General features: G+C 47.2%; 2 protein-coding genes across 2 annotated transcripts; both read left to right on the top strand.

The window, feature by feature from the left end:
* Positions 1-7,561: 7,561 nt before the first annotated feature.
* LOC121047796 lies at positions 7,562-12,616 on the top strand. The gene is made up of 5 exons (XM_042288605.1): positions 7,562-7,610; positions 8,248-8,383; positions 9,538-9,683; positions 10,817-10,949; positions 12,358-12,616. Exons 1-5 carry the CDS (start codon positions 7,562-7,564, stop codon positions 12,614-12,616), a joined length of 723 nt encoding a protein of 240 aa, XP_042144539.1.
* A 3,543-nt stretch (positions 12,617-16,159) lies between these two features.
* Positions 16,160-24,654, top strand: LOC8041212. The gene is made up of 6 exons (XM_042288604.1): positions 16,160-16,199; positions 18,838-18,866; positions 20,632-20,686; positions 23,273-23,313; positions 23,967-24,054; positions 24,535-24,654. The coding sequence occupies exons 1-6, from the start codon at positions 16,160-16,162 to the stop codon at positions 24,639-24,641; spliced, it is 360 nt and encodes a 119-aa protein (XP_042144538.1). The 3' UTR covers positions 24,642-24,654.
* The last annotated feature ends 867 nt before the right edge of the window (positions 24,655-25,521 follow it).

Here is a 25,521-nt window from a genome sequence, read left to right as displayed (position 1 = left end):
AATGCTAACAGCGCTAGCCAAATTCTTGAGTCGCACGCGGCTATGCGACATAATATAGCGACATTACTGACGTTCCAGAATGGTCTAACCGCCTAGGAAGATGGACATAGAACCTCACTCCCGAGTGCTAGTCGCCATACGCAGGGACAGTCCGGCTTTTCCTCCGCCTAGGCGAACAATTGCACTGCAGCCCATGATACGCCTGATCCATACACGACAACTATGACGACACTATGACTGTCACACTCTCTCTTTCATTTTCTTCATTTCTTCTCTTCTTTTATCCTTTTCTCCCCCTCCCCCTCCCCCCTCAACGGTGACCTACGGGCCTGCGTGGTCGCGCAACCCATCGTTGTTTCCTACAAAATAAGTAAAGTAAAGCTAAACAACAACTTCGGTTACTTAAAAATGCAAATTGTCATTCCGTTAAAATGGCCCTTAGAAAGAGGTTAATAATTGAAACCTTCTTTAATTTAATAATATTACCGCACCTGACACCTTCCTTCTCTTTCACTACATTATTATTAAAACCTCAGTTGTGAGTCAGCGCTCTTTCCTTCCTGTTGTCTCTTCCTTACGTAACTTATTTGCGCTGTTTAAGTCAGGAACCTACTTAGTGGCTCTGAGTGGGACATCTGTATAAGAACCCCTGCTCAAAAACACAAAACGGAGAATCTAAGCGAGGACGATTATGATGGAAACGTTATTTATTTACGTGAAAAATGAGTACGCATAGGAGCGCGTGGCCTTGTGTACCTGCTGCGCCACCTGCCGGAAATGGCCGCTCTCATTGGTGTCATGGGGTCGCGCATGCGCAAACCCGAACCGAGCTCGGAGCAGCTGCTCTCGCCTGGCTGCATAAGCCTGCGGTGGATGCTCACTGCAGGAGATAAGCCCGTAGCGGAACAGCCTTTAAAATCATATTTTTTCTTAAGTGTTTACGGTACAGTTTTGCCGTTTTTTTTACCTTCTGTCCTTCGAAATTCACCCGTATGAAAGCGAAAGGTGTAAGCACACAATACTAATTATTGCATAAAACTTAAGAAAGAATTAAACAGAGAGAAAATGAAAGTAAGGAAAGACACAAAGAAGGACAGGAAAGATGTGCTGCCCGTGTTCTGTCCTTTTATGTTTAATTCTTTCTAAACCTTTTACACTATATATTAACGTCCAAGCCTCGAGAAGGATTTATTTTAATACACCTTTTTCCGATAAGCCTCTGCACATGCATACATCCTCTCCTTTCACTCTTGCTTCCCGCTGTTGCCTATGTCGGAGGGCAACCATCTTCAAGCGTATTTCGTCTTCTTCGACGATTGATTTTGAGCATCGATGGTATGAAACACAAAAGGCAATGACAACCGATACAACGTCACGATGCCAATGTGTTTTGACGGGGGGATGAACGTTACACTGCCCCTCATTTGTAGTTCGCACTCAACCCCCACCTCTTCCCCCCAGACGGTGCTCATTACACTAAAAAAGATCCACAATTTTGCATACAGAACCCACGTGCCACGATGCTTTCACACCCGTTTTGCGTAATCGGTGACTCACTTTCAATGGCTGCCTCCTTTTCAACGTTTTTTCTAACGTTAGAGACAAGCTATACGATTTGGGAGTTATCGTACACCGGTGTGTTTCCCCTTCTTTTATACGCCCTTGACAACAGAGACGCCGCCATTGCGCATACGTTCCGCTAGTCTAATCTGCAAACTTCCGGTTCTTGTATAAGCACGCATTGTTAAGAAGCGCAGGGCGTAGTGAGAGTCTTACTATCGCAGCCAATCTCATTGCGGCATCGGCTGTCAATAATGCAGAAGAACGAATCGCGAATCACGAAACCTGATCATTTTAGGCCTTGCCGTGCACTTCGTAAAGTAACTAAAAGAGGTTGCAAAGAGTGTTGCGCGACAGCGGAAACAATCAACAGAGGCTCCCTATTCATAGATGACTTGTGTTGGTGTCACACGGTGACTAAAACGCACGCAGGCTCGGTGAAGGTCCGTAACCTGCCGCTATTACCTATCAGGGTTTGGGAACCTAGCGCCAACAGCTGCTCTGCGCAAGGCTCAACTGCGTGCGTGCGCGACTCTCCACGCGTGGGCCCGCGGATATTTTTCCGGCGGATGTCGCGGCGGGTAGATGGAGAGTCATTGCCTCACAGATGGCAATGCCGTCCTTACACATGCTTTTATGTCACGGTGGACTAGAAGAGAATGTGTGAAGATCGCATTGCAGAGAGCGGTCTCGCGGTTCATGGCATGCTGAAAGCAGTGTCTCCTTGGACTCGAGTGCTAGAAAGCGAGAGAAAACTAAAAAAAAGAGGGGCAGATTTAGCATTTTTTTCTCACTCTGTTGAGTGTTCGGCCCTTACCGGGAACACAATCCCTGATGTGTACTTTTTCCCGGATTCGTGTTTGCTAAGAACTAAAGTTTCAAAGAATATACTGGTCGTTGCTGTTGTGACAATGCTGCGAGCTTACTGAGGGTAGCATGGTGATAAGGACAGATGAGGCGTGAAGCGTAAAACCGGGGCCACACACTTGCGTTTGACTACGACCGACTGAGACAAGACCAGTTTTTCAAGCCTCTTGTGACGGCTTATGACCGACTGCATTGCTCCGCAGCACGGATGTAAGCCGCCGCAAGTGACCTAATCCCCCCCCCCCCCCCCCTCCTCCGGTCTTGTCTCAGTCCCTCGTAGTCGAACGCAAATGTGTGAACGAGCCTTAAGCTCGCTCTCGTCCACAGGGATTAGCGAGCGATCGCCACGCCGCCCTCTTTAGCTCACCGTAACAATGCGGCCAACTAGACGATGAAGCGATGTGGCCTCATCGCTTGGCATTATTCTTATTCTTTACTCTTAAACAAAAACAAAAAAAAAAAACAATACCAATTAAAATACATACCGTACATTGAACAGGATCTATATGCAATGGCTAGTGACGGATCGTTTTAAGCGAATAAAGAATAAGCGGCAAATCATATCAGGCACGAGTAAGCATATTAAGAGAACATCGCATATATACATTATTTGAACACATAGTCCATCGAAATAGGCATCATCTAGTTCCGCGATCAATAGATTTCTTATGATCATAAAGCACGAGGAACACCTTTCATAATACAACAAAAAAGACAGTGTGCAGACCTCGTCTAAGGCATTTATTCTTTGTATGATGGGCCTGTCACATCCAAACAAACGCTGCCTGCAGACATGTTCAAAGTGCACATGTGTAGGAAGCAAACATGATTCAAACATGCCTGAGGCGTGTCCGCATGATAATGTTGTCATCATGTCTGCAGCGTACCTTTAATATATGATGCATGTGCAGTGTGACTGCTACTTTAGGACTTCCGACATTGGAATGTCTACCGCTGCATAAGGCGAGGAATTGCGGAGCTCCGTCCATAGATGCCATAGGCTGCATGCTCTTCGTTGGTTAGCCCGAAGTGTCCATAGAGCTGAGACTGCATGTGGTGACCTAACGGCCGATCAGTACTCTAGCAGATGCATACGTGTTTCATTATTGTAGTACCTAAGTGACGCTATATTTATTCTTTCAAGTTTGGAACTTAATGTAGAAGGTTCCTTCTTCCTCCTAAGCCACTGTAACCGTAGCACTGATACTTTTCAGCAGTAACGCGCCCATGACTGGCTCATGCTGCCCGTGGTGGCCAAACAGGCGGACTTAACTTTGTCGGCGGTAGAACAAGGGCTGTGTGAAGAGCCCGAGGACGGCGGGTCTCAGGCTCTCGTTGTTGTTTTGCGCAAAACCCAGCATCCGGCGTGGTGAGGCGGTGGGGTGGACGTTTGTGGAGAAGTTGAGTTCACCATCACGGACCACCCAGCAAGGTCACCTCTACTGACGTGTTGTCGACCACCGTAACTCCTTAATTCACGCAACATAGAGCGCACGGATTTCCCGGTAAATCGCAGTCGTACACCTCGACGTAAGCCCCCACGTCGTCACGGCTGTCGTAGGATAGAAATAGGAAACCACAGATTGCCTTACGCTTGAACCCTAAAAGACGCTGCAGGCGTAATATCTTTGCATTGGAATGCGTTGGGATCACGGTGGAAGAAACACATTTAGCTGATGACACTGGCCGCCCTTTCCGCAGGGAGCGAGCGACCAGATCGTGTTCGGAGCTAGTCTCGAACCAGGAGTAGTTAGTTCCGCTCCGCCGCGGAGGGCGTTGAGGTGTGAGGTCCCTCCTCGGCGGCCACGGTGTCGGCGGCGTAGCGTGCTCGCCTTTTTCGCGGTGTGGTGGTGTGGTGGTGGTGTGTGGCCAGTGGCTGGCCTCCTCGTGTTTTGCTTTAGTGCTGTGTCGATCACAGGTGCAGCCATCGTGCACGAAGATGAGCCTTAACGCGAAGAAGAAGAAGAAGAAGAAGAAGAGAACACAGATTTACCAGATTTACGGACTTTGGTGACTTGGTGGCGGCGTGGTGGCGGTGAGCTACAACAAGAAGCGGTGAGCGGAAAATGCCGGACCACCGCTGGGAGAAACAACTGGAGCGGTCGGTTTGGGAGGGATCCCGTTTTTGGCCCTTATCGGTCCCCCTTCGAGTGAAGCGCGCTCAGTGCGCCGAACATAATGTGGCCGCCGCGTCGGACAGAGAGTCATCACCTAAATGTGTTTCTTCCACCGTGGGCACAACAAGAAGCGATGAGCGAGGGAATGCGGGAACACCGCTGGGAGAAACAACCGGAGCGGTTGATTTGGAAGGGACCCGATACTTGGGCGCCATCTATCACCGTGCGAGTGACGCGCTCGGTGCGCCGAACATAATGCGGTCGCCGCGTCAGACAGAGAGTCATCACCTAAATGTTTCTTCCACAGTGGTTGGGATGCAGAGAAAATACCACAAAAAAGGTAATGGCTGGTATTAAAATGGATGAAATAAAAATACCAAGATAAAAAGAAACGATATGCATGGCATCAATTGTTACTGGCCACACGCTATCAACTGCTGCAACCTAAGAACTACTGAAAACACCTCGCCTCCGGATCCTCTGGAAGAAATGGAGTCCCTCCTCAGCACGAACACGTACGCCATTTTACTCGCGTTATGAAAGGAAACGAGCGCGAGTGAAGCAATCATGAATTAATCCTTTTTTATTTTTTTGAGCGTGCCTGTACTTTTACTTCAACCCCATCTACCGTAAGGGAATGGGTCTGAGAAAACGGCCCGGATCTGACTGGAGCACGAGTACGTCAGGGTCTCTACTTGGCTACTACCCCAGTGACCCGAGGTTTTACGCGAGGGTAACCCCCGTGTACAAGACTGCTTTTTTTCGAACTATGACTTGTGTCATGGACGCACAACCGAGGGACATAGGCATCAACTCAATCTTCAAGTACGCCCCCTTCGGATCAGGCTTCAGTGGGCACGGCAGCACTTGCGTGGTATAGCCACGAATGAATCGTTTCATCTTTTTTGTGCAGCTACGTAGACATCAAAACGTATCATAGCTTAAAAGCGATTGCGTATTCTTAGTGGTGCTGTCTGCCCTCAAGTATTGCTCACTTGAGATGTGATATGGTTCTACTGCTAAGTGGAGATGTGAAGTCCAATCCTGACCCAAGGACCGTGGCAAAAAATTGTTTAAATCAAAAGCAGACGTAACGTGATTTCACCTCACTTAAAAAAAAGAAGAAAAACTCTTTATGAACACATTTTTGGCAGAAAAAATAGATTAGTGGCTATAGAACAAAACATAAAGAAGTTTTCGAAACATGTTGCAACATTTGCGTTTAGACAGCGTCAGCTGTGCTGCTTATTCGACGATATGACGATGACGGTCGATCGATATCGCTCCAATCATGCGTCATACGGCGATTTGATGTTGAAACGACGATGCGTTGATTTAGCGTCGGTGTGTTGTAAATGGCTAAATGATTTTAAGGTCGTGATGTCTTTTCCTGCCATATTGAGCGGTGAAGCTGAATAGGTGCGCAAGTCAGGTGACATCGATTTTCCCGCCAAATTTAGCGGAGCAACTGAATTGGTGCATAGGTCCCGTGACGGAAACTTCTCCGCTAAATTTATCGGGGAAACTTTTCGTTTACGCTCACGCCTTCGAAAAACCGGGGAACGGGCGACTAACAGCTGACGCTGTAAAATTTGAACATGTACCAAAGAATTGAAAGTGACGAAATAGAAATCAAAATGGGATGGTTTATAGATAAGGTAGATGATTTGGAGAACCGCGGCAGACTGAACATATTGTAGTAGTGTTTGGTGTGAAAGAGAGTGATATGGAAACTGTGGCGGTCGCCTTAAAGTTCTGTTCTGCATTAAATATTGGAGGGTAAACTAGGACATAAAGCGACCAGTGTTGAAAGCATTCGCAGACTGGAGTTAGCGTCCTCTGCGTTCCTTATTAAACGCAGTTCTGCATATGTCGGTTTGATCAATAGATAAAAGAAAAAAATATATTTTATCTCCCAAGTTTATGTAAATAAAGTTTAACCTCGGCATTAAGGCAACTTCGTGCGCCGGAATGGCGATAGTATAATCTGTCTCGTGTTTATAATATCGCCGAGGTGCGAAGTCACGTGTTCAAAGACCGCGAACGGTCGTTGTCCTTGAACACTGCGTGGACTGGTACGACATATATTTAGAGTATTTCGCGAGGCCGTCTACACAGCGTCGGACAGAGCTAAAATTTGCACCAAAGCGCCGTGCACGCGACCCCTGACGCACTTTCTCCCTCGGTGTTTCTATCTGTCGGCGAGCCTGACACTGGCCGTCCTTCGCTCGCACGTCCTGCCTCACTTCGTGACATTTACTTCGATTTTCATGCCCCGATCTGATGGTATGGTGGGATAACGTCTCTAGAGGAACGGCTCGACCTTCATGGCCACCCAACGGCGATAGAGGTTGCTGGAGCAACGGCTTCGGGGACACAGTACCGTGTCACTGTCGGGAAGGGCCTTAAGCAAGTCAATATCACCTGAAAGACAAGGCCCCTAAACACGTCATCATTGGTGTTCCCCACCCGCCCCAAGGTAATATTGGGCAAGCGGTTCGGCGGGTCTGTGGAAGCGACCGGAAAGGAGGCCTCGCGTTCCACTTGAGGTCTGACGGCATTTGACGTAAGACGCGACGACAAACTCCGTTCGACCTCCATGCCCTGCCCTCACCGGGGGGATTCAGTTACTCTGGAGGACATCGCCGATCGCAGTTTACTACGTCACCACCAGGAAGTGACGTGGGCAAGCCAAACACCCGGTGGTACAGTTCGGTGGAAAGGGACGTCTGCACTCTTTTGAATGTCATCACGGTTGATATCGTACACGACGGCAGACAAGCGCTTCGGTTTGACCTCCGCGTTTGGCGCCCCGCGAACAAAAATGTGACTGCCATTGCAGTCCGAACGGCGTTTTACGTTATGCTCTTACGTCACCGCGGGGGAGTTGCGGACTTCCGGTTGGACGTGGAAAGGAGGATTGAAGCTTCAAGAGTTGAAAGCGGTCAAATAGGTATTTAAAGGCACTGTCTTCCTGAGGAGTACAGTCAGTCCCGATCAACACCCAGTTGTTCGACATGGCGAATTTCTCTGCTTGTTTCTATGTGCTTCTGAGTACCGTTGCCGGTAAGTAACCCTTTTTTTTGTTAGTTTGTTAAGAACTGTTTTCTGGAAGACAGGTAAAAAACATGTCTTCCACAGGAAAAAGCTTAACTACGGTGTGATGTACAACGATCGCTATATTAAAGGATAACAGCAAGATCATTCCTTATTTCTTCGGGATCAAAACTCTTGGATTTTCCTCCGTGTACTTTACGGCCATTTATATGTATATTACGACCTTACAATGACGCAATACTATCCCAGACAGCCGTTGTGCAAGGTGCTTGGTTCTTTTCGTTTCTTGCTAGGTAGGAATGTAGTCGAGGCTGGTTGAAACCTAGAACATGGTTGACATACACGCTTACAAGTCACTGTTTTCAGTACCTCTCAGCGTATTCGAACTGCAAACAGCTCACTCTATTAGGTGAAGTTGCTCAAAATAAATAAATTATTTGTAAAGCAAGGCGTAACGCATAAAACAAATTGGTGTCCCGTTTTTTTGTGTTTTTTTTTCTGCGAGGTTAATAGTTTGCTCAGCGACCGTGCTGGAAAAAGTCTGCTTATAGAAGTATAGTTGAGTAAACCGTCAATATTAGGGTCAAAGCAACGAGAGACGTTGATATGATCTGACTATCTCTTTCTCTCTCTACTCACTTTCTAGGTAGCTGTTGGTGTCTGCTGAACGAATCGCCCGGTTGCAGCCTGAAGGACCTGCGCTCCTGCGGCACGGATTACGTTCCCTACGGCAAGGCGACGCGCATGGCGGAGACCGAGGCGGAGCTCGAGAACCAATGCGAGTAAGGAACTCCGCCTTTCTCGATGCACCCGTCGCAAGAACCCAGTCGATCGTTAGAGTTGATAGCAGTCGGGCGACGAGACCGATGAGAAGAGCCAGTTTGTCGGGATGGTCGACCGTTCATCTGATTTCTTAGTGGGGTTACGGCAGAAGGTACTGACGTTCTTAACGCGATAAAACTATGCAAAATAATGCGGTGGCCGCCGAGGGTATAACTCCGCTAAATGTAGATTTAGTATAGTCCCTGACGTCTTAACAAAGGCAGGGCGTGACTTGTTATGATCAGGCCTATTGCTTCGTGGTTGGTTCCTAGGATTTCTTATCGACCGATGCTGCAATATGATTGGCTACGTAGCGATGATAAGATATTTACGCCGCGTTTTTCAAGCAGTCTGTGACTCTAGTGGCCATAGTGTGATCGAAGCGGACGGCGCTTGCCCACGGGTCGCATTAATCGCCGAGACCAGACATCGATTCCGAGTTTGACAGACCCTTTACAAAACCCCCATCAAGCAAAACTGGCAGTCGCCATTTCTTGGTCATGAAGCGTGGGATTGGATCGGAGTTTTTGCCGTACGCGCATGGAGCCCTCGCGTTTAATACGTGCTAATTCCCTAATCCCACATAGAGCTACAAACAGGAGCAACCGACAGCGGCAGGTCTCAAGCCCGTGCAACGCGCACGCGAAGGTACCTTTGGCAGGCTTCACATCACGCGTGCTGTATACTTCGCGAACACCGAGGGGCGACAAGATTGTCAATGCGGAGTGCAAATTCGTCTGTTTCATTCGCAGCGGTTGCCCTGACGTCAAAACGACGAGCTATGATTGGCTCTGATGAAGAGATAGTGGGTAGACCGCAATGCTAGCTGCCTTGAGGTCTACCCATTATCCTTCCAATCGGAGCCAATCAGAGATCGGCGTTCTGACGTCAGGGCAACCCCTGCGCAAGAAGCAGGCGCACTTATACTCCACATAGTTCGCCTTTATGTGCATGCTGCACGCTCTTGAGGTGTCTTGGTGTCGGTTGCTTCTCTATTCGTCGCTTTAGTGGGACTCAGGCATAAAAATGTGTACAAAGGCAATGACGGAGCAGCTACTCGATGGCACGTACTTTTGAAGAGAGGTCTGATGGCATTCTTTTGGTGTTCTTGCAGGACGCAATTGACGCAGGTGCGATGCACTTCGAGCTTCGCCGGCAGGTGCCTGGAACAGCTTCCGCGCGTGGTGGGCCTCTTGGCGTACCATGCGGCCGAGGAAGACATCGAAGCCATCTGCACCCCGGACACGGAAATGAGGCAACGTAAGCACTACCGACAACGCTGCCCCCATCGCTTGCACGTGGCTTGCACTTTACGTCATCGCATCATGCTGGTTGTAATTCCTGTGCGCAAGGCAAGTCGTCTGCTTCTTGCGAATGAGTTGCTGTGACGTCAGAACGACGCCTAGCTCTGGGGCTAGATGACTCGAGGTCTACCCACTATTTTGTTCGATCAGCCAATAAGGGCTCGACGTTCTCATACCATCGCAGCCCCTGAGCAAGACGCAGATGAACTTTTGCTCCGCGTACTTGTTCTTGCCGAGGGAAGCAGGTTCGGTGGTGGGAAAGGTGTGCTGCACAGACGCGCTCGGCAGAAAGGCCACCATCAATAGCCGCTGATGTGTGACGCCAGTGCGAGCCATAGACACCCAGCCTCAATATTGCTGTGCGACGTTGTCAAGGATAGCATAGTGCTCACAGTGCTGCAGACATCCACTGCTGCGTAAGCCAATTGCATCGCCTTGTATGTGTCTGGCACGCACGCTGTACTGTGCGAAGGAGACTTCAAACGAAGCCACGCGCTCGCGCAAGTATAGCCTTGTATAGCCTTGGCAGCACCATGGAGAATACGCTCGCATTAACGACGTGGCACAAACCCACGATGAAGCTGCATAGAATGTTGTCAGGACGCAGTAAATGGAATGTTTTAAATTCCAACCAAAACCTAATCAATACTCAGTTGTCGATAAATTTACAGTGTTGAGGACCTTACCAGCCGCGCATACAGTGTTATATATTTGTATTTCAAGCCCCATTAAACGAACGAATGCCAAAATATAAAGTAATATATCTGTCAACAGATGCAGTCTACTAGTAAACAACCTGCTTGACATATTTTTTTTTATTATTTTCATTTTTTTTCTCACTTTTTCAGAGCATATTAAACCCATAGAGCAATATTTATTTAAAAAAAAAGTAATATTGTGTAGCCCTGCGCACGTACTATTTTCGGTAAGGAATCGATCTCGTTTTTCGGGGGTTTAAGTTGAGGCTGTCAAAATTTGTTCTATAACGGTATTATTGCGTCAGTTGATCATCTAGTGTGTGGCGGCTTCCTACCCTTTACTCCCCGCAAGAAACTCACCTTCACATCTTGTTCATGCTGTCTTCCACAGAGTACCAGGACAGCGTCCAGTGCATGAACGCTGCAGGTGGCCAGCTGAACGTTTGCCTCAAGACTGCTTTTGAAAGTTTTGAAGGCATCGTGGCGAACGTCACCCGCAAAGAAAAAATCAACTACGCCTGCTGGTGAGTTTACCGTCACCGCAGCTTCATTTAAAAAGAGGTGTGCTTGCTATATTTACGCATTCATTACTAATGAGTATGCATCCGAATTAGTATGCATCCGTCTGATGGGCTGCCACCACAGGTGGTTTGGTGTGCGATAGCGTTTCCGAGCGTGGTTCGCCTGCCATTCGCTTCTTTGGGCATCAGTAAAGACTGGTTCGCATTGCTCATACATCATACGGAAGACAGTCTGCATGCAGATTCGAACGCGAGTCACCCCGAGATCCGCGCTTTGAAAGCTGCAATACATTATGTTTAAGGAGAAAACTTGGTACGCGGCATTCGAACCACGGATATTGCAGTGACTCGTATTTGCTGACTGTCTTTTGTATAATGTATAAGCAATGTGGCCCCGTCTTAAGGGAGCTTATGAGTTTTTATACTGCTTGGGGGTAGCGTTATAACGCTATAGTTGGTTATTAACGAGTTTTAGAATAGGGGGCCGCACAGCTTTGGGTGCCCCAGATAGCTTGGGGCCCCCTATTCTAAAACTCGCTATTGCATTTGGGCCCGAATATCTGCCAACCGGGTCTTTCGTCGCACCGAGGCACAGTAAAAGAAAAACGCTTATGACTGCGAAAGTTTCTTCGTAAAGATTGTTTCTCATATAAACCCAGTGTCATGTATAGGAGGGTGTGGTGTACTTATAGGGACCCACAAAACTGCGCGAAAAAGATTCTTTTTTTTCCCCTAAAGTTGGCGAACGTCGTTAAGCCGCTACACTTTGAAACGCAAACAGAAGTCCACCTGAGGGGCGTTGTGTCCCCACCTGATTTTGGGGACACACAGCCATTTTTGCGACACAATGCTTTTCTTTCTTTGATCAAAAGCAAGTGAGAAAATGAAAAAAAAAAAAAAAACGTGTTTACGATGCGGGTAGAAAACTTCACTTCGTTCTGTCAAGAATAGAAGTTCACTGCCAATGCCGGAAGACCTCATTTCTGTAGGGACAGCTATAAGATGAATAGCGTGCTAGCTGGTAACAATAGGAAGTCGTATTCGAGCGTTCCGGTAACTCCGATAACGATACCTGATAACAATACGACTCATGCGCAAAGGCGCCGGCGGAGCATCGTGTATCGTTATCTGAGTTATTGAAACGAGCTACCAAAACTCCCGACTTGAAGCTTTTGTTGATCGTTTTCTCCCTTCCTCAACTGTTCCTGGTACCCGCTGAAAAAACCGGAACTCCGTAGACAGGCGGAACCTCAATATAGCGGCGTCTTCGATGCGGAGAGCAGGGGGGAGGCGTGAAAACGGGCTAATAAACCACCAAAACATGTCAAAACACTAAAGCGGACATTTGTCTCGACCGCGTATAAAACGTTCTCTCTTGAAGACTCACGGCGTTTGTTGTTCTTGTACTCAGCCACTACCACAACCTCCTGGACTGCCTTCAGACAGCCGTGAAAGACTGCGATCACACACCCGCGCTCGAGTTCCTGACGAGCGTCAACGAGCACATTTTCGGCCAGGTCTTGAGTCTGGTGTGCGGTGTGCACAGCCGCGGTTCCGACGCCTGCAAGAAGCTTCCTCCGCTGCCACCCGTGGCACCAGGGGGTGCCGACATCGGCAACTTCCTCGAGCCCATCATCGACATTGCCAATTCCCTAAAGGGCGGGAAGTAGGCCTAGTGACGAGAATTTCGGGAACAAAGTCAGCTGGTAAACACCAAAAAGGGATGGGATGTTCTGTTCGTACGAATGTGTTGTTCTATGTATATGATGATGGCACAAAGGCTAGTTCCCCTGACGTCGTCGATGAAGGACGAGGACGCGGCTACTTCTGGTTTGAAGGCCCGTTCACACACTTGCGTTTGCTTACGACCGAGCTCTTATTGTGATCTCTTGCGACGAAAGAACATACTGGCACGCTAAAGCCATCCATGAAGTGGTTCTGGAACTACATTTCACTAGAGTGAAGGACATGTGGTATTTGCGACACCAAATCTACGTGCTATTTACAAGAAATATAACGTTTTGACAAGTATTTTTCAACCGTAAAAACAATGATGCACGAAAGAAAAAAAAATATATATGGAGATGCCAAGTGTTATCCGCCAGATTGCACTAGTGGTCTGTCTCGTTGTAAGATATCCAAAGAGGTTTTAAAGTACTCAGTCATATACAGCAGGCGCAGTTGCCGGATGAACACGGAAGAGGCACAAGGCAGCAGTGTCTACCGAGTGATGAACATGCTGTTTTTATTATTAGGCGTTTCATTAATGTTGCTTTCACCTTCTCAGGTTTGTTAATGCACTGATGCAATGGTCCTTGACATATGACGATCCTAATGTGCGGCTGTGATGTGATCGGAGATGAATAAGTGCGTTCTTAAATTAGGAATAAGTGTAGTGTTAATGTATGTGTTCACGGAAAATAAATATCATTTTGTCGAATGTAGATATGGCATGTTTCTTGCAGTTTGGTGGTACTGGAAAGTTACTAATTCCTCCTCATATTAAGCTATTTTAAATATTCAAAGTAACAGAAATTTTGTCATCATCTGCGCCAGCATACTACAGTAACGAACACCACCGTGAGACTGAAAACAGCGCAACAAACCAACAGAGACGAATTGAAAACTCGTGTGTGTTTTCTTGTGCTTGCTTCGACGGCTTCAAGATGCTGTGTATGGTGATCAACCTTCACTGGAGTCGGCTTCCGCCCTTACAGTTTCTTTATTATCTTAATAATTTGATGATGATATAATTCTCGCCTAGGACAAAGGCTTTTATACCCCAAAAATACAAGCAAGCTGGGTAGGAACCATAAAACAATATTAATAGGTTTTGAAGTTTACTGAGCACATGTCGCGTAGTGGGGCAAACTCAAACTAGTGCAGGGTGTCAGAAACCTGGTATTCGATCTGAAATTTGAAAACAAAAGCGGACTATTTGTTTTTCTCGGTGGCAGACGTTTCAGTCTTTTTTTTCGGCGATAAATTTGCAGTGCTCAACCACGCCAGTCGAACCCAGTTCACGAATTAGGTACGAACACTGCATGTGGCGCTCGAATTGCGCTTATTAACATCCATCGACACACATTCACGAAAGACGAAAGACATCTATCAATGCTCGTGCACATTATCAGCCATAACCACTGACAAGCCTGGAGCACGACTGTGATGAACACCGGCAACGCAAGTCAGAGAAAGAGCATCTGACAGCTAATTCTGGGTATGAGTCAGAAGAGTGTGCACCGAATCGGTTCGTCTGTTCGAACAAACCAACAGCTTCCACGTAACAATGCCTTGTCGAAGTGTTTTGTTACGTCATCTACTGGAGGCCAACGCCGGCACAAACACCAGTGCTACGTCAGTGTTCGGCTTTGACTCGTGTTCAATGAGTGGGGACGCGGGCCCACGCGTAGCTCTGATGCAACTCTTGGGTCCGTTGCGTGCCCCGCACTGGCCTTCGACACATGACGTCAAAAATTCAGCAATGAGGCCCTTGGTATCCAGAAGGTGTTGCTCCAGCTGTCACGACAAACGCGATACTTCATTCGCGCTGGAGGGACGAGGAGGAAAGCCATATGTCGGATTTTCGTTGTTTTCCTTCTGTAGAATTGAACACGCGTAAACGGAAACGAACATCTATTCTGGACTCTGTGAACATCCGGGATTACATGGGTAATCCTGAATAAAATTTTAGTAGCTGTGTTAATTGAGACGTCTTGTGCTTGTCCCTTCTTTGTAGCCTCCGTCTTAGGCTTTAGAAATGTCTAACTTTAACCAGCTGGCTTGCCTTCATTACATGGGTGACGATAATAATCCCTGAAGAAGGGGAACAGGAAGGACAAAAGGCAATCACAGCTAGGTCACTGGCGCGCTTCCAAAAAATCCGCCTGGCCCTTTGGGCTATGTTTTCCCCTTCTCCAGGGATTATTATCGTCATTCTTGTCCAGCTCGCTTGCACCTTTGCATTAATTGCATTATCATGAAATCCATGGGCTGCCCAGTTCCCCCAAATGTTAGGAAAGATATTCCAATAATTTGTGTTTTTCATTTATAGTATTTAATTGACCGAGTACTTCGCTTAGCGGCACAACCTCGGCCGGCAACACGTAGAAAGCGAAGCACAAACATTTTAATATTGAGACCAACCCACCACGACCCCGAGGGCGGGCACGTGATTGGACCCGAGTGCTCCGTCAGAGTTCGGCCGGAACTCGTGGCCAACGAAAGCGTCGACGGACGCTCGGCGCGACGGGTTCGGGCTCAATCGCCAAGTTTGCGCCGTCGTCGTGGGATTACGTTTCACGAAAACCGAGGAGAGTGTGTGAGGAGGTCTTCATATATCAAACGCACAAAGACGACGTGCGCCGTGACGGTGCACTTTATGCCGCTGCTTGAATCGGCTCCATCGGACTCCAGCGACGGCCGACACTGTTTACGAGACGACCTCGCGTTTGCTCACGCCGGGTGTGGACGGCGCGCGTGCGCAGAAAACAGATTCGTGGCGTGAGGCGAAGCATCTGCGCATGCGCAGTGCCAACCGCAGCGTCACCGCAGCGACGTGACATAAGAGAGTTGAGTTGGTCTATAAACGTTTGCAAGTACGGCCTCCGACGCCGCCATCTTGCTGCTGGTGCAGGTAGATCGTCTGATAGTCGAGCATTGCCTAGGCGTATACCCACGGTTTCCAGACTGGCACCCAAAACAAAGTGTTTTCCATCCACGGTGGCCGGACTAGCTGTTGAAATGCGGCTGCTTGCAAACGTTTCAAGCCTGGTCGGTGCGGCTCCGAGAAACGTTCTCAAAAAACGTGTTCCCTGCTGCCAGGTATACCATAGAGAATATGACGTACCAGACATCCGATGTTTCACACATTGTTTCTATATATTTTTTTTGTTGAGTATGAACTAGAAACTTCGAATTCATTTTACTACCGGAAACCGCATAGAGTGTGTACCTCAAAAGAAAAGAAAAAAACAATGAAACGAGGCAACGATTGCCACGAGGCAACGCACATTTCCTGCCCTGTTGTTGCCACGAAAAATACCAAAAATCAGCCGTCGCTGTACACGTGCCGTTGCAGCTGTTTGCTTGCCTGATCACTGCGGTTCTCGGAAGCTGACACACACACACTGCGGACACAAATGCCTTCAGCAGTTCGCTCTTGAAACCGACCAGTGCTGTTCTTGAATTGCTGACGGTTTACGCCGCCCATAATGCTCCGATCTCTAGCCATCACGTTTTTAGCGATCGCTGGTGAGTACACTTCCTATCCACCAGATTCCTTCTACAGTTTACTCTAAACGTATTATTCCCGTGAGTAATTTTATTCCGATACACTGCAAACTGGCCAAAATGGCTAAGCCTTTTTTTTTTCATTTACAATGGATACTATTTAAAATGTACAACGAAGCAGACGGGACGGAAGAAAGGAGACAAAAAACCACTGAAATTACAAGTAAATTCAGCGGTAGTTTGTCTCCTTTTCTCCACCCTGTATGTTTCGCTGTACGTTTTAATTAATCATGCCTTGCCAACACGCAAAAGCTTCCAGTCTGAACATTGGATACACGTAAGCGCCCTTGAGGCAGACTTCGCGCCGCTGAAATAGTCATACTACATATTTGTGCGGTTAACTGTATAGATGATTGAACAGGGCCGATTGTCTATAAAAAAAAAAATACTCACATGTTTTTTTTTTTAATTTCCATTGAATATATTTTGAAGTTCAACATTTTATATCGTGGTTTTTACTTTTTTGTTATTCTAACCGAAAATTTCATCGTAATGTGTAAAAATCTTTAGTGCGTTTTTAGATTACTTTATTATACGCTGCTAACAAATGTTGCAGTGCCCGGAATTTTTTAGTTTTTTTTTAGGTTTTACTGAAATTCAAATGTGCTTGTTAGCCAGTTTAACATTGCGTAGTGCGTGTCAAGGGTTGTGTGGTAGAACACAATAACATTAATTTAGTTGATAACAGCTTTTAAACTTCAGAAATGCTTCCCATGAAGTATATACTTCAAATGATGCAACGAAAAAAATATTCTTTCAACTACCAATTTTATCTTTATACGACCTTCTTTCAATTCGATCTAAAAATTAGGTTCGACCTCGGGACAGGTTACGAAAGTGTCATGCTTTTTCCTAACTGTTGCCCAGAATATGAAAACACACAGAGCGTACTTTGAAATCTTGTTTAAAAACCCCGTTAAAGCAATGCGGTTGGTCCAAGACAGTTATCCATCCAGGCGGACATGGTAGAGAAGTATAATCATCACGATGGTACGGCTAATTAACTAAAATATTTTAAATAACCTTGCATTTTGTGCAAAGAAACATATGGTTTCAATTGGGAATTTGTTGAGAGTAATTGAAAACCACTAAATTAGTGTGTTTTAGAAAGTCTTGAAGCATGTGGAAAGTACGGTGATACGCTAAACCTCCCCCTCGTGTAGCAGGGGTGAGGCTACCAGTGCGATAACGCACCTGCGGGTTTTTTCTTCTCTCATCGTTCGCGTTTCTTTTTTATTTCTTTTATTTTTCATCGCCAGCTTTGTGATTGTTTTACGAATATATTAACTTCAGGGCATTACTGCGCTTCCCACGCGCCCAAAGTTTTTTTTTTTCTAAAAATACCTGATTTAGTGATTTTCGACGACTCTCGGCAAGTCTCTAATCAGACCCATACGTTTATTTTCACTGAATATAAAGTTAATAAACAACTTAGAGTTAATTGGTCGACTTCTCGTGAAGATTAGCCCCGTCTATTGTGTCCCCCTGACCGCTTAACTAACCTGCACAAACCGGATTAGTGTAGCTCCTTTCACGGTTTTCTTTAAAAACATATTTGTAAAGTCTAAAAAAGACACCGGGTATAATCATGATAATCTATATATGCTTCACCATAGCCTCCTTTATACTCACAAAGCCTGGCAGTTCGACGACGGAGCCATAAAGTGTCTGGTCGCAGATTTGGAGCGCGAGGATCTGGTAGCACAGAGAATCAGAGCCATTTATCGGGGAACCTGGACGTCAGCGCACAGCTTTTGCAGCGGCGAGGACCCGAAACACACTTGTTCGCTCGGGACAAGTGTGTTTCGGCGCCTCGCCGCAGCGGGGCGCCAGTCACGTGGCTCTCCTCTCATCCGTTGTCTTCCGCTCCTCCTTTCCTGTTTTGGCGGCCACTCCCAGTGGCTTTGTCATTATATAGGAGGCTATAGCGTCACCCTCAAACATAATACATTTATTTAAAAAAATCTTTTTACATTTATTGTGCGGGAGTCACGGCTAAGATACGCATTCTCATCATAGCTACTGATATTTAAGAAACACAGTGCATGGCATATTATGTTCCCGTTTCTCTTCTCCTGATTCGTCCTTTGGTATTCTGATTGACTAATGCTGCGATCGGATTGGCTACAAAGTGGTAATGAGATGCACGGGACTTGCCGCAACCTGGGATTCTGAAGTTGGAAGTGACTTTTACAGTAGCACATGTACAGACCTCTTCTTTTCTTCTTTTTACAGGCTACCTTACAGTTGGCTGCGTAGCCAGCGACGGGAACGCAAACGTCAGTGCTACCATCTGTGCCACTGTACGTTATCTGTCATAAAGCGATCTTATTTGAAACTTGCATATATTTTAAGAGGAACGCGCTCCTTGTCCTTCCAGGAATAATTGAGTTCATCGTGATTCGTGTTGATTTTTTCTCGCCCTTCGCTCTCGTAGACTGCCGACTGCTCTGAGGGACAGCTTTGCGTGTCTCACTACAACTACTCCCCGTCGTCTAACTGCGAAACTGAGTCATACTGTGAGTTTACCTCCTACGTCACTTGTTCGTGTCCTCCTCGCGGGACGCGACTGTTCTTAACGCGTATTTTGTTGTTTCAGGTATCGACGCCACAGACACTAACTGTTCGGTGAGTTCAAACCTGCATGATTAGTCTAAATTGTAGAGCCATAAGTTTCACTTCGTAAATTTTTCTTTATCTCGTTCAATATGTTAATACCAAATGTTAAATGTGAAAAAGACACTTCTTAAGACTGCCTACGTGTAGGAATACGGAAGCATTATAGTCCCGCGAGTGAAATGTTTCGCTCCGGCGGTGACATCACGTTCCCCCACTGCGCATGCGCGGCGCCCCGCCGGCTTCACGGCTCCCGTGACGAAGCATCTGCTTTGCTGTGCTTTTCTTTAGGTTTTATTTCTGAGGCGCGTCGGCTTTGCCTTATCGGCGCGTGCTTGGTGACGTATTTTTATGGCCGTCTTTCGGGCACAACGCCGACGCCGCATTTTGCCGTAATGGGACATATAAGGTTTTCGCCTTAAAATAAATATTATATAATGTCTCCGTAGCAAGGAGTCTTTGTAACGTAAAACAGGTATTCCTAGTCTGTCGCAGGAGAAGAAGAGCGGGACAGGCGCTTCCCGCAAAGCTCTCAGCTCGTCAGGATCGGAGGTTCCTTCCTCTGCATCGTCCGCTCGACTAAAGTGGAAAGAGTGGAGGGCTTTGTAGGTCGAGCTTGTGCTACTTTTCATAACCTGCAACAAACTATAAAGGGTGTTCACTGGACACCATATTGGTGGGCACTGTTTACTGCGCACGCTCGGATCAAACTCATATTTACAGGCATTGAATACTACATATAGGGACTATTCAATGGCGGCCGTAGCTGTGTGCGCGATGCTGAGCACGTGCTGATGGCGAGCTTCCACAGTTCTTTTGCAACGTGCATTCCGGACCATCAAGATTGCCTGTATTAGCAGATGCCATATTTGAGGGCGCTGTTTAGAGCGCATACTCAGGTCGAGCTCATATTAATAGGCTGCTTAGGCCGGCAATCTTGATGGTGCGGAATGCACGTTGCAAAAGAACTGTGGAAGCTCGCTGTCAACACGCGCTCACCTGTTGCGCACACAACTATGTCCGCCAGTGCAAGCACGGCGTACGGACTGGTGCCCCATGAGTGGAAGCACGTGCGGCATGCGCGTGAAGGTGACTATGTCGGGTTTGCAATTGCACATGCTTCCTTGCATGAACAGGAACATGGTGGTGGCCCGACAGCCTGTTTGCAATCGTTTCTAGCTATGAAAAAAAAAAAAAGCAGACGTAAGACGGCGACAGAGAAAAATGACCGACACAAAAAGCGAACGAGTCACATTAGCAAGCGTCACGTGACGCGTCACGTGGCCACGGTGGTCCACGCGACTGCAGTGTCTGCGTCATCTGACCCCGTGACCACCACGTCTCCAATTGTTCCTCCTGTGTTTTGCCGTCGTAGAGGACGCCCGCCACGCTTCTGAGACTTATCGAAACCGAAACCAATAAACAAAATAGCGGAGGATGTTCACCAGCAGTGCGCAACGCCTTCCGGGAGGCAACAGACCGATTGAGGCACTCTGTTGGCCGCCGGTGCTTGAAGAAGGGTCATCTTATGCGCATCCCAGTCGGTCCACGCGATTGTCGTACATAAGCAAAAACTGAAGATGTCTGGCATCCGCCCTTGACATCGATCACGTCAAACGGCGAGCTTTCTTGTCTCTAGCGATGTAGTAGATATCCAGGCACCGCAAAACTTTTTGTTTGTTTGTAACCATGTACCATGCGTGCATTAAAAGTTACCAAAAGGTCCCAAGACAGACATTCACCTTTATGTGTTTATTTTGTTTCTCTCCCTCTCCAGTGCGTTGAGGGCTACGTCTCCCGGCACATGAACTGCCCCTTATATCCTTGGGAATGTAAGTGAAGGCAGTTTTCAAACCTGACTTTTTGTGCATTCTTTAAACGCCTCGGCCGAAAACATAATTGGAAGCTCGCTTTGCTTCCTCCAAACGTAGAGCATAAGAACCGGGAAATTTCTGACCTTGTCAGCGGGGTCGACGCCTCGGAGACGCTGGCATAACTCTGGCAACGTTTATTCTCCGGAAGCCGGCCCAAGAGCAGCATGCCTTGTCACCGCAGCCGCTTAAATAGGCGCCAAACGAGAGCTATGCCCCCGGGACAGGGCGGTTGACGAGGCGCGGGAACTTGGATTTTGGATTCGGACGGCGCGTCTATCACTGGGGAGCGTGTTAACCCAGCCCCCACCTGCGTTCACGCCGCTTCGCGGCGACAGTCTGCGGCTGTTCGCTACAGAACTATAAACCCACTTGGACCCCCCTCACACGCCGCTTCGCGGTGTCCGCCGGCAACCTAAGCCCCGCTGTTCCCCATGCACCTCCGGAAAGGGAGTCCGATACCATTTAGTTCAGCGAAGTTTCGTCGACAACTTTCGTGTTTTTCAGTGTTAGTTGTAAAAAAGAAATGTCGTAAATATCGGCAAATGTCTCGACAAAATAAAATGTTCGAGAAAAAATAAATAAAAAACTAAGCCCACACTGTGGATTGAACCGGGGTCAGCTGCGCAAGAAGCAGACGCCTTACCACAAAGCTGCGCTACCGATTCAGAAACTAGTTTCAACCGGTGCCTATGTTGACGGCGGCAGCGTCATTCTCCACGAGTCAGCCAATCCTGCTTGAGCGCCGTTGCTAGGGTGTCCTCCTTTTCCTCCTTATTTTTCTCTCGCCGCGTTGGGAGACCAGGTATAAGGGGGCTTTAGGACCAGGCGGTCGGATACACGCCACGCGGCCGCGATAAGAGACCGGCGCCGTGAACAATATAAAAACATAACATCAGATGCAGCAGATTCTTTTAAATGATTCTTTAAATACGATCTAGATCAGTTATTTATTTATTTATCTTGTTTTTCAAAAGAGCTTGCCGGTTTCAACTTTGCGGCATATGACTTCTTGTGCTGAACCCACAAATGGCAATAAAGGCGAGGGTCATAAACCTGGACTATCCTTGCTTTCTATCTTCACAAGAAGTACACGAGGCGCCCTTGAAGTTTTTAATATAAGTCACCTATAGCCCCAACCCTTAGCGTTTTCGTGTCCGTGGCACGTAGCCTCGATGGTGACCACACAGCTTTCAGGTGACATAATCAGCGGCTCGAAAGGTTCACTGTGACGCCATCAGCGTGGCGGTCGTCAGATGACGCGGCGACGTCACGTGACACGACGATATCACGTTAACACTGCGACATCATGTGGTCACGTAACCCCGTGCTTTCCTGACGGTCGCGTGACATCGTCGCGTCACGCAACGTTGTGACGACATCCCGTAACAGAGAATTTGTAAATGGTTTGCTCCTTTGGAACGTACCGAGAGGACAGGCAGTTTTGTATCTGTATTTTAACTGTGACGGCTGGCAAGTTGTCAACAAAGAAACGTTTATATACTAAAAAAAAAGCTTTTGTAGACTGCGTGTTTTTTGTTTTTTATCAAGACGACAAGTTTTATTTTGCAGCTTTTCTTCTATAGAATGATATATAGCATATAGAGCTGGATCGTTGGCCCGGAAATGATATCCAAGACGAGTCAATACATCCCGCCATGCGATTGGTATGGATGGAGGGACTTAATACCCAGCAGTTTTCTTTTTATGTCCGTATAAGATGCGTCGAAATGCTCGCCGTCTAGCCACACTTCCTCTGACAAGTACTTCTTTCGGCTTGCTATCGGACACCCGTGAGCCAGAAGAACTAACAGAAGAATTGTAGGAAGCACGGATTAGCCTGTTTTAGGATTCCCTAATGTGGTTTCGCCAGATCATATCTCACATTCTTAAAGAAATCGTGAACTATAGCACCTCAAACGAGCAGATATAGTGTAGGACGGCTGAGACAAGGAGAGAGTTGGTTAAAACAATGGGGAACGCAAGTTCGTTTGCTTCTTTGGCCGGGGCTTGTGGTGACGTCAGAAAGACGGCGAGCTCTGATTGGCTCTGATTGAAGAAGGATAGTGGGTAGACGTCAAAGTAAGCTGCCTTGAGGTCTACCCACTATCCTTCCATCAGGGCCAATCAGAGCTCGGCGTCTTTCTGACGTCACCACAACCCCTGCAAAAGTAGCAGACGAACTTGCGCTGCGCATACCCATACGTAAAGCCGCATTCATAGCTGCTCATACATCACACAAGGGACACGGCGTTCGCTTCAGACACTATGACATAATTATCAGCGGATGCACCTCAAACATATCTTCGAACTTCAAAGCATGTTTGCATCATTACATATGTATGCTTCGAATATGTCTGCAGAAGACAATTTTTTTGTATGATCGCTGTGACAGGACCATTCATACAAGGGAAAGAAAAAAAACATGCTTCAGATTGTGGAGTCAGACTGTCTTTTGTATGATCTATTAGCAGTGTGGTGACCGCGGCTAAAGAAGAGTATAATACATATTCCGATGATTACCATGTTATCTTAACGTTTTTGCAGGTATCATCATAGAGAATGAAGATACAAGATGCGAGCACGTGGTAGGTCTGGATTTCAGGCGATTTCAATTTTAGATCTCGAAAGAATCGCATACATCTTAGCGAGAGACAACCTCCACAGATGGACCGCATTACACCTGCGGTATATGCCATGCTGCATGTCTAGCGCCTTAGACTCGATCTGAATACGCTACCTGGGGAGGCTTTGGTGAAGATCATTGGAAGCAATGCGAGCTAAACTTCCATAATAACGCAAAATTGTTTTTGGGACTGGCTTCAAAACGTATAGAGCGCCACGAAATCTTGTACCGAAAATCCGATAACATGGCCAGTTGTCTGCCAAAAGAAAAGGTGGTGCACCACGGCGGGAATCGAAGCATCGACCTTTCCTTCTTTAATTCAATACACTATATCTTCCTGATTTGATTATCACGGTTATTGCTTCTATATATGTACTCGTAATGCCGCAGACGCGCTATCTCCTAATTATGAGACGAACTGGAAACACACTGCACAGTCCGTGTTTAATTCGTAGGATTAAGCATTTCAAATTTGTTCCGTTTTTTATCTAAGGAATCGCCAAACTCTCGGTTCTCGCATTCGCAATAAATCAATGTGCTACTGCAGTGTTTTTTGTTGTTTGTTTAATGGCGCTTAAGTGTTATTTGCGCGTTGATTTGTATCTGCTCTTTCAGGTCTGCAAGGAAGATGAGCTTTGCGCCTACCTTTTCATGGATGTCTTCTGCGACAAGTGTCCTTGCTACGGCACACACAATGCGACCTGTGAGTGCGCCTTTATTTCTCTGATACCGGTAGCGTCTATTTAGATCATCCATCTCCTTTGCAACGCTACCCAAGCTTCATTCAAGAAATGATCCGCTTGTGCTGGCAGTCCCACCAGCTTCTCGCAATGAGCGAGCCGCAACCACGCGGTGACGCCAAGATGCGTACCCGTCAGCCGCTTTCCGGCGGCGTCTTTCATGGAGCTTTCAGCTCGTTTGCCGCTTGGCTCGGGCCGGAGATGAAAACAAAACCTCTCATGACGTCATGCGCAGGCCTTGCTTTTTAGGCCTGGCTCCAATTTGAGTAGATCCCACGGGACGCTATCTCTTTACTTCGATACCCTTTCTGTATACGGAGTCAAACGGCGCTTGACGTATTGTGGGGCCTGTATGCGTGTCAGTTTTAATCTCCCTTCCACGGAAGCGGATGCTGTGCTCATTGTGCATATTTGATGAATTAAACGATGTTCCTCCTTCGCAGGTATCCCCAAGACGGTGGAGTGCGACCCAGGCAGCATTGTGAGGAAGCTCGGGAATGAAACCGTCTGTCTGGATTGCGCTTCGGCAGTGAGCGTGCTCACCGGTTAAAGACCGGCACTCATACGGCAGTTTCTATCTTTCCGCTCGCTTCCTCGGGCCAGCGATTTTCGGCAAGAAATCGGAACATAGTGTCTCGCGAAGTTGATTAAAGCAAAACCCTGCAAGGGCAGTTGAACTGAATTTCTTTTCTTTTTTTTTTATCTCGCTTAATCTCGTATACCACTCATGCACCGCACAAAAAACAATGGGTGTTCGCTGCACACAGGATGACGAAATTATGTGCAGACACATCTCCAAGCTGTTCGAAATATGTTTACTTGATACGTATGTGTACTTTGAACGTGTCTTTAGACAGTTTTTCTATGATGAATGTGACTGCACTGTCGTACACGAACGAAACATGCCCCAGATCTGCTGACTGCCTTTTGTACGGCGTATTATATATATATGTATATATATGGCCGTGCGTGATACTATTTAGGCACAATGTAGCTGGAGTTTGAGATAAGCTGCCAGTATTTCAAGACCCGCAATGCGCGAACGCTTTCTCTCAAATTGTCTGGACGGAGGGAAGGAATAACACTGGCATTGAATTGTTATGCGTGGTGATAATCTTACCGCGATGTTACTTAGCGACTTTAAGAAACTGAGGATACCAAAATTAAGAGTTTGGGTATTGGTTATTTTTTTTTTTCTTCTCATGACACTTCCAACGGCGGATGCCAGTGCAGCCTTACGCAAGGGGCCAGTGCTCGTGGTGCTATCTTCCGATAGTCGCCGCAAGCAGACGGCGGCGTGCGCTTTCAACCGAGTGTTGTCTTCTACTTGTTGCGCCTAAATGGAGATGGCGCCAGATGCACGACTCTCGGATAAAGCGCCCGTTGATTCGAAAGAGGGAGCGAGTCAATCCGAGGAAAGCGTTGCAATT

Source organism: Ixodes scapularis, unplaced genomic scaffold (genome assembly GCF_016920785.2).
Source record: "Ixodes scapularis isolate PalLabHiFi unplaced genomic scaffold, ASM1692078v2 PGA_scaffold10__122_contigs__length_95168666, whole genome shotgun sequence".
Lineage (NCBI taxonomy): Eukaryota > Metazoa > Arthropoda > Arachnida > Ixodida > Ixodidae > Ixodes > Ixodes scapularis.
This window is presented reverse-complemented; position numbering and strand designations above follow the sequence as displayed.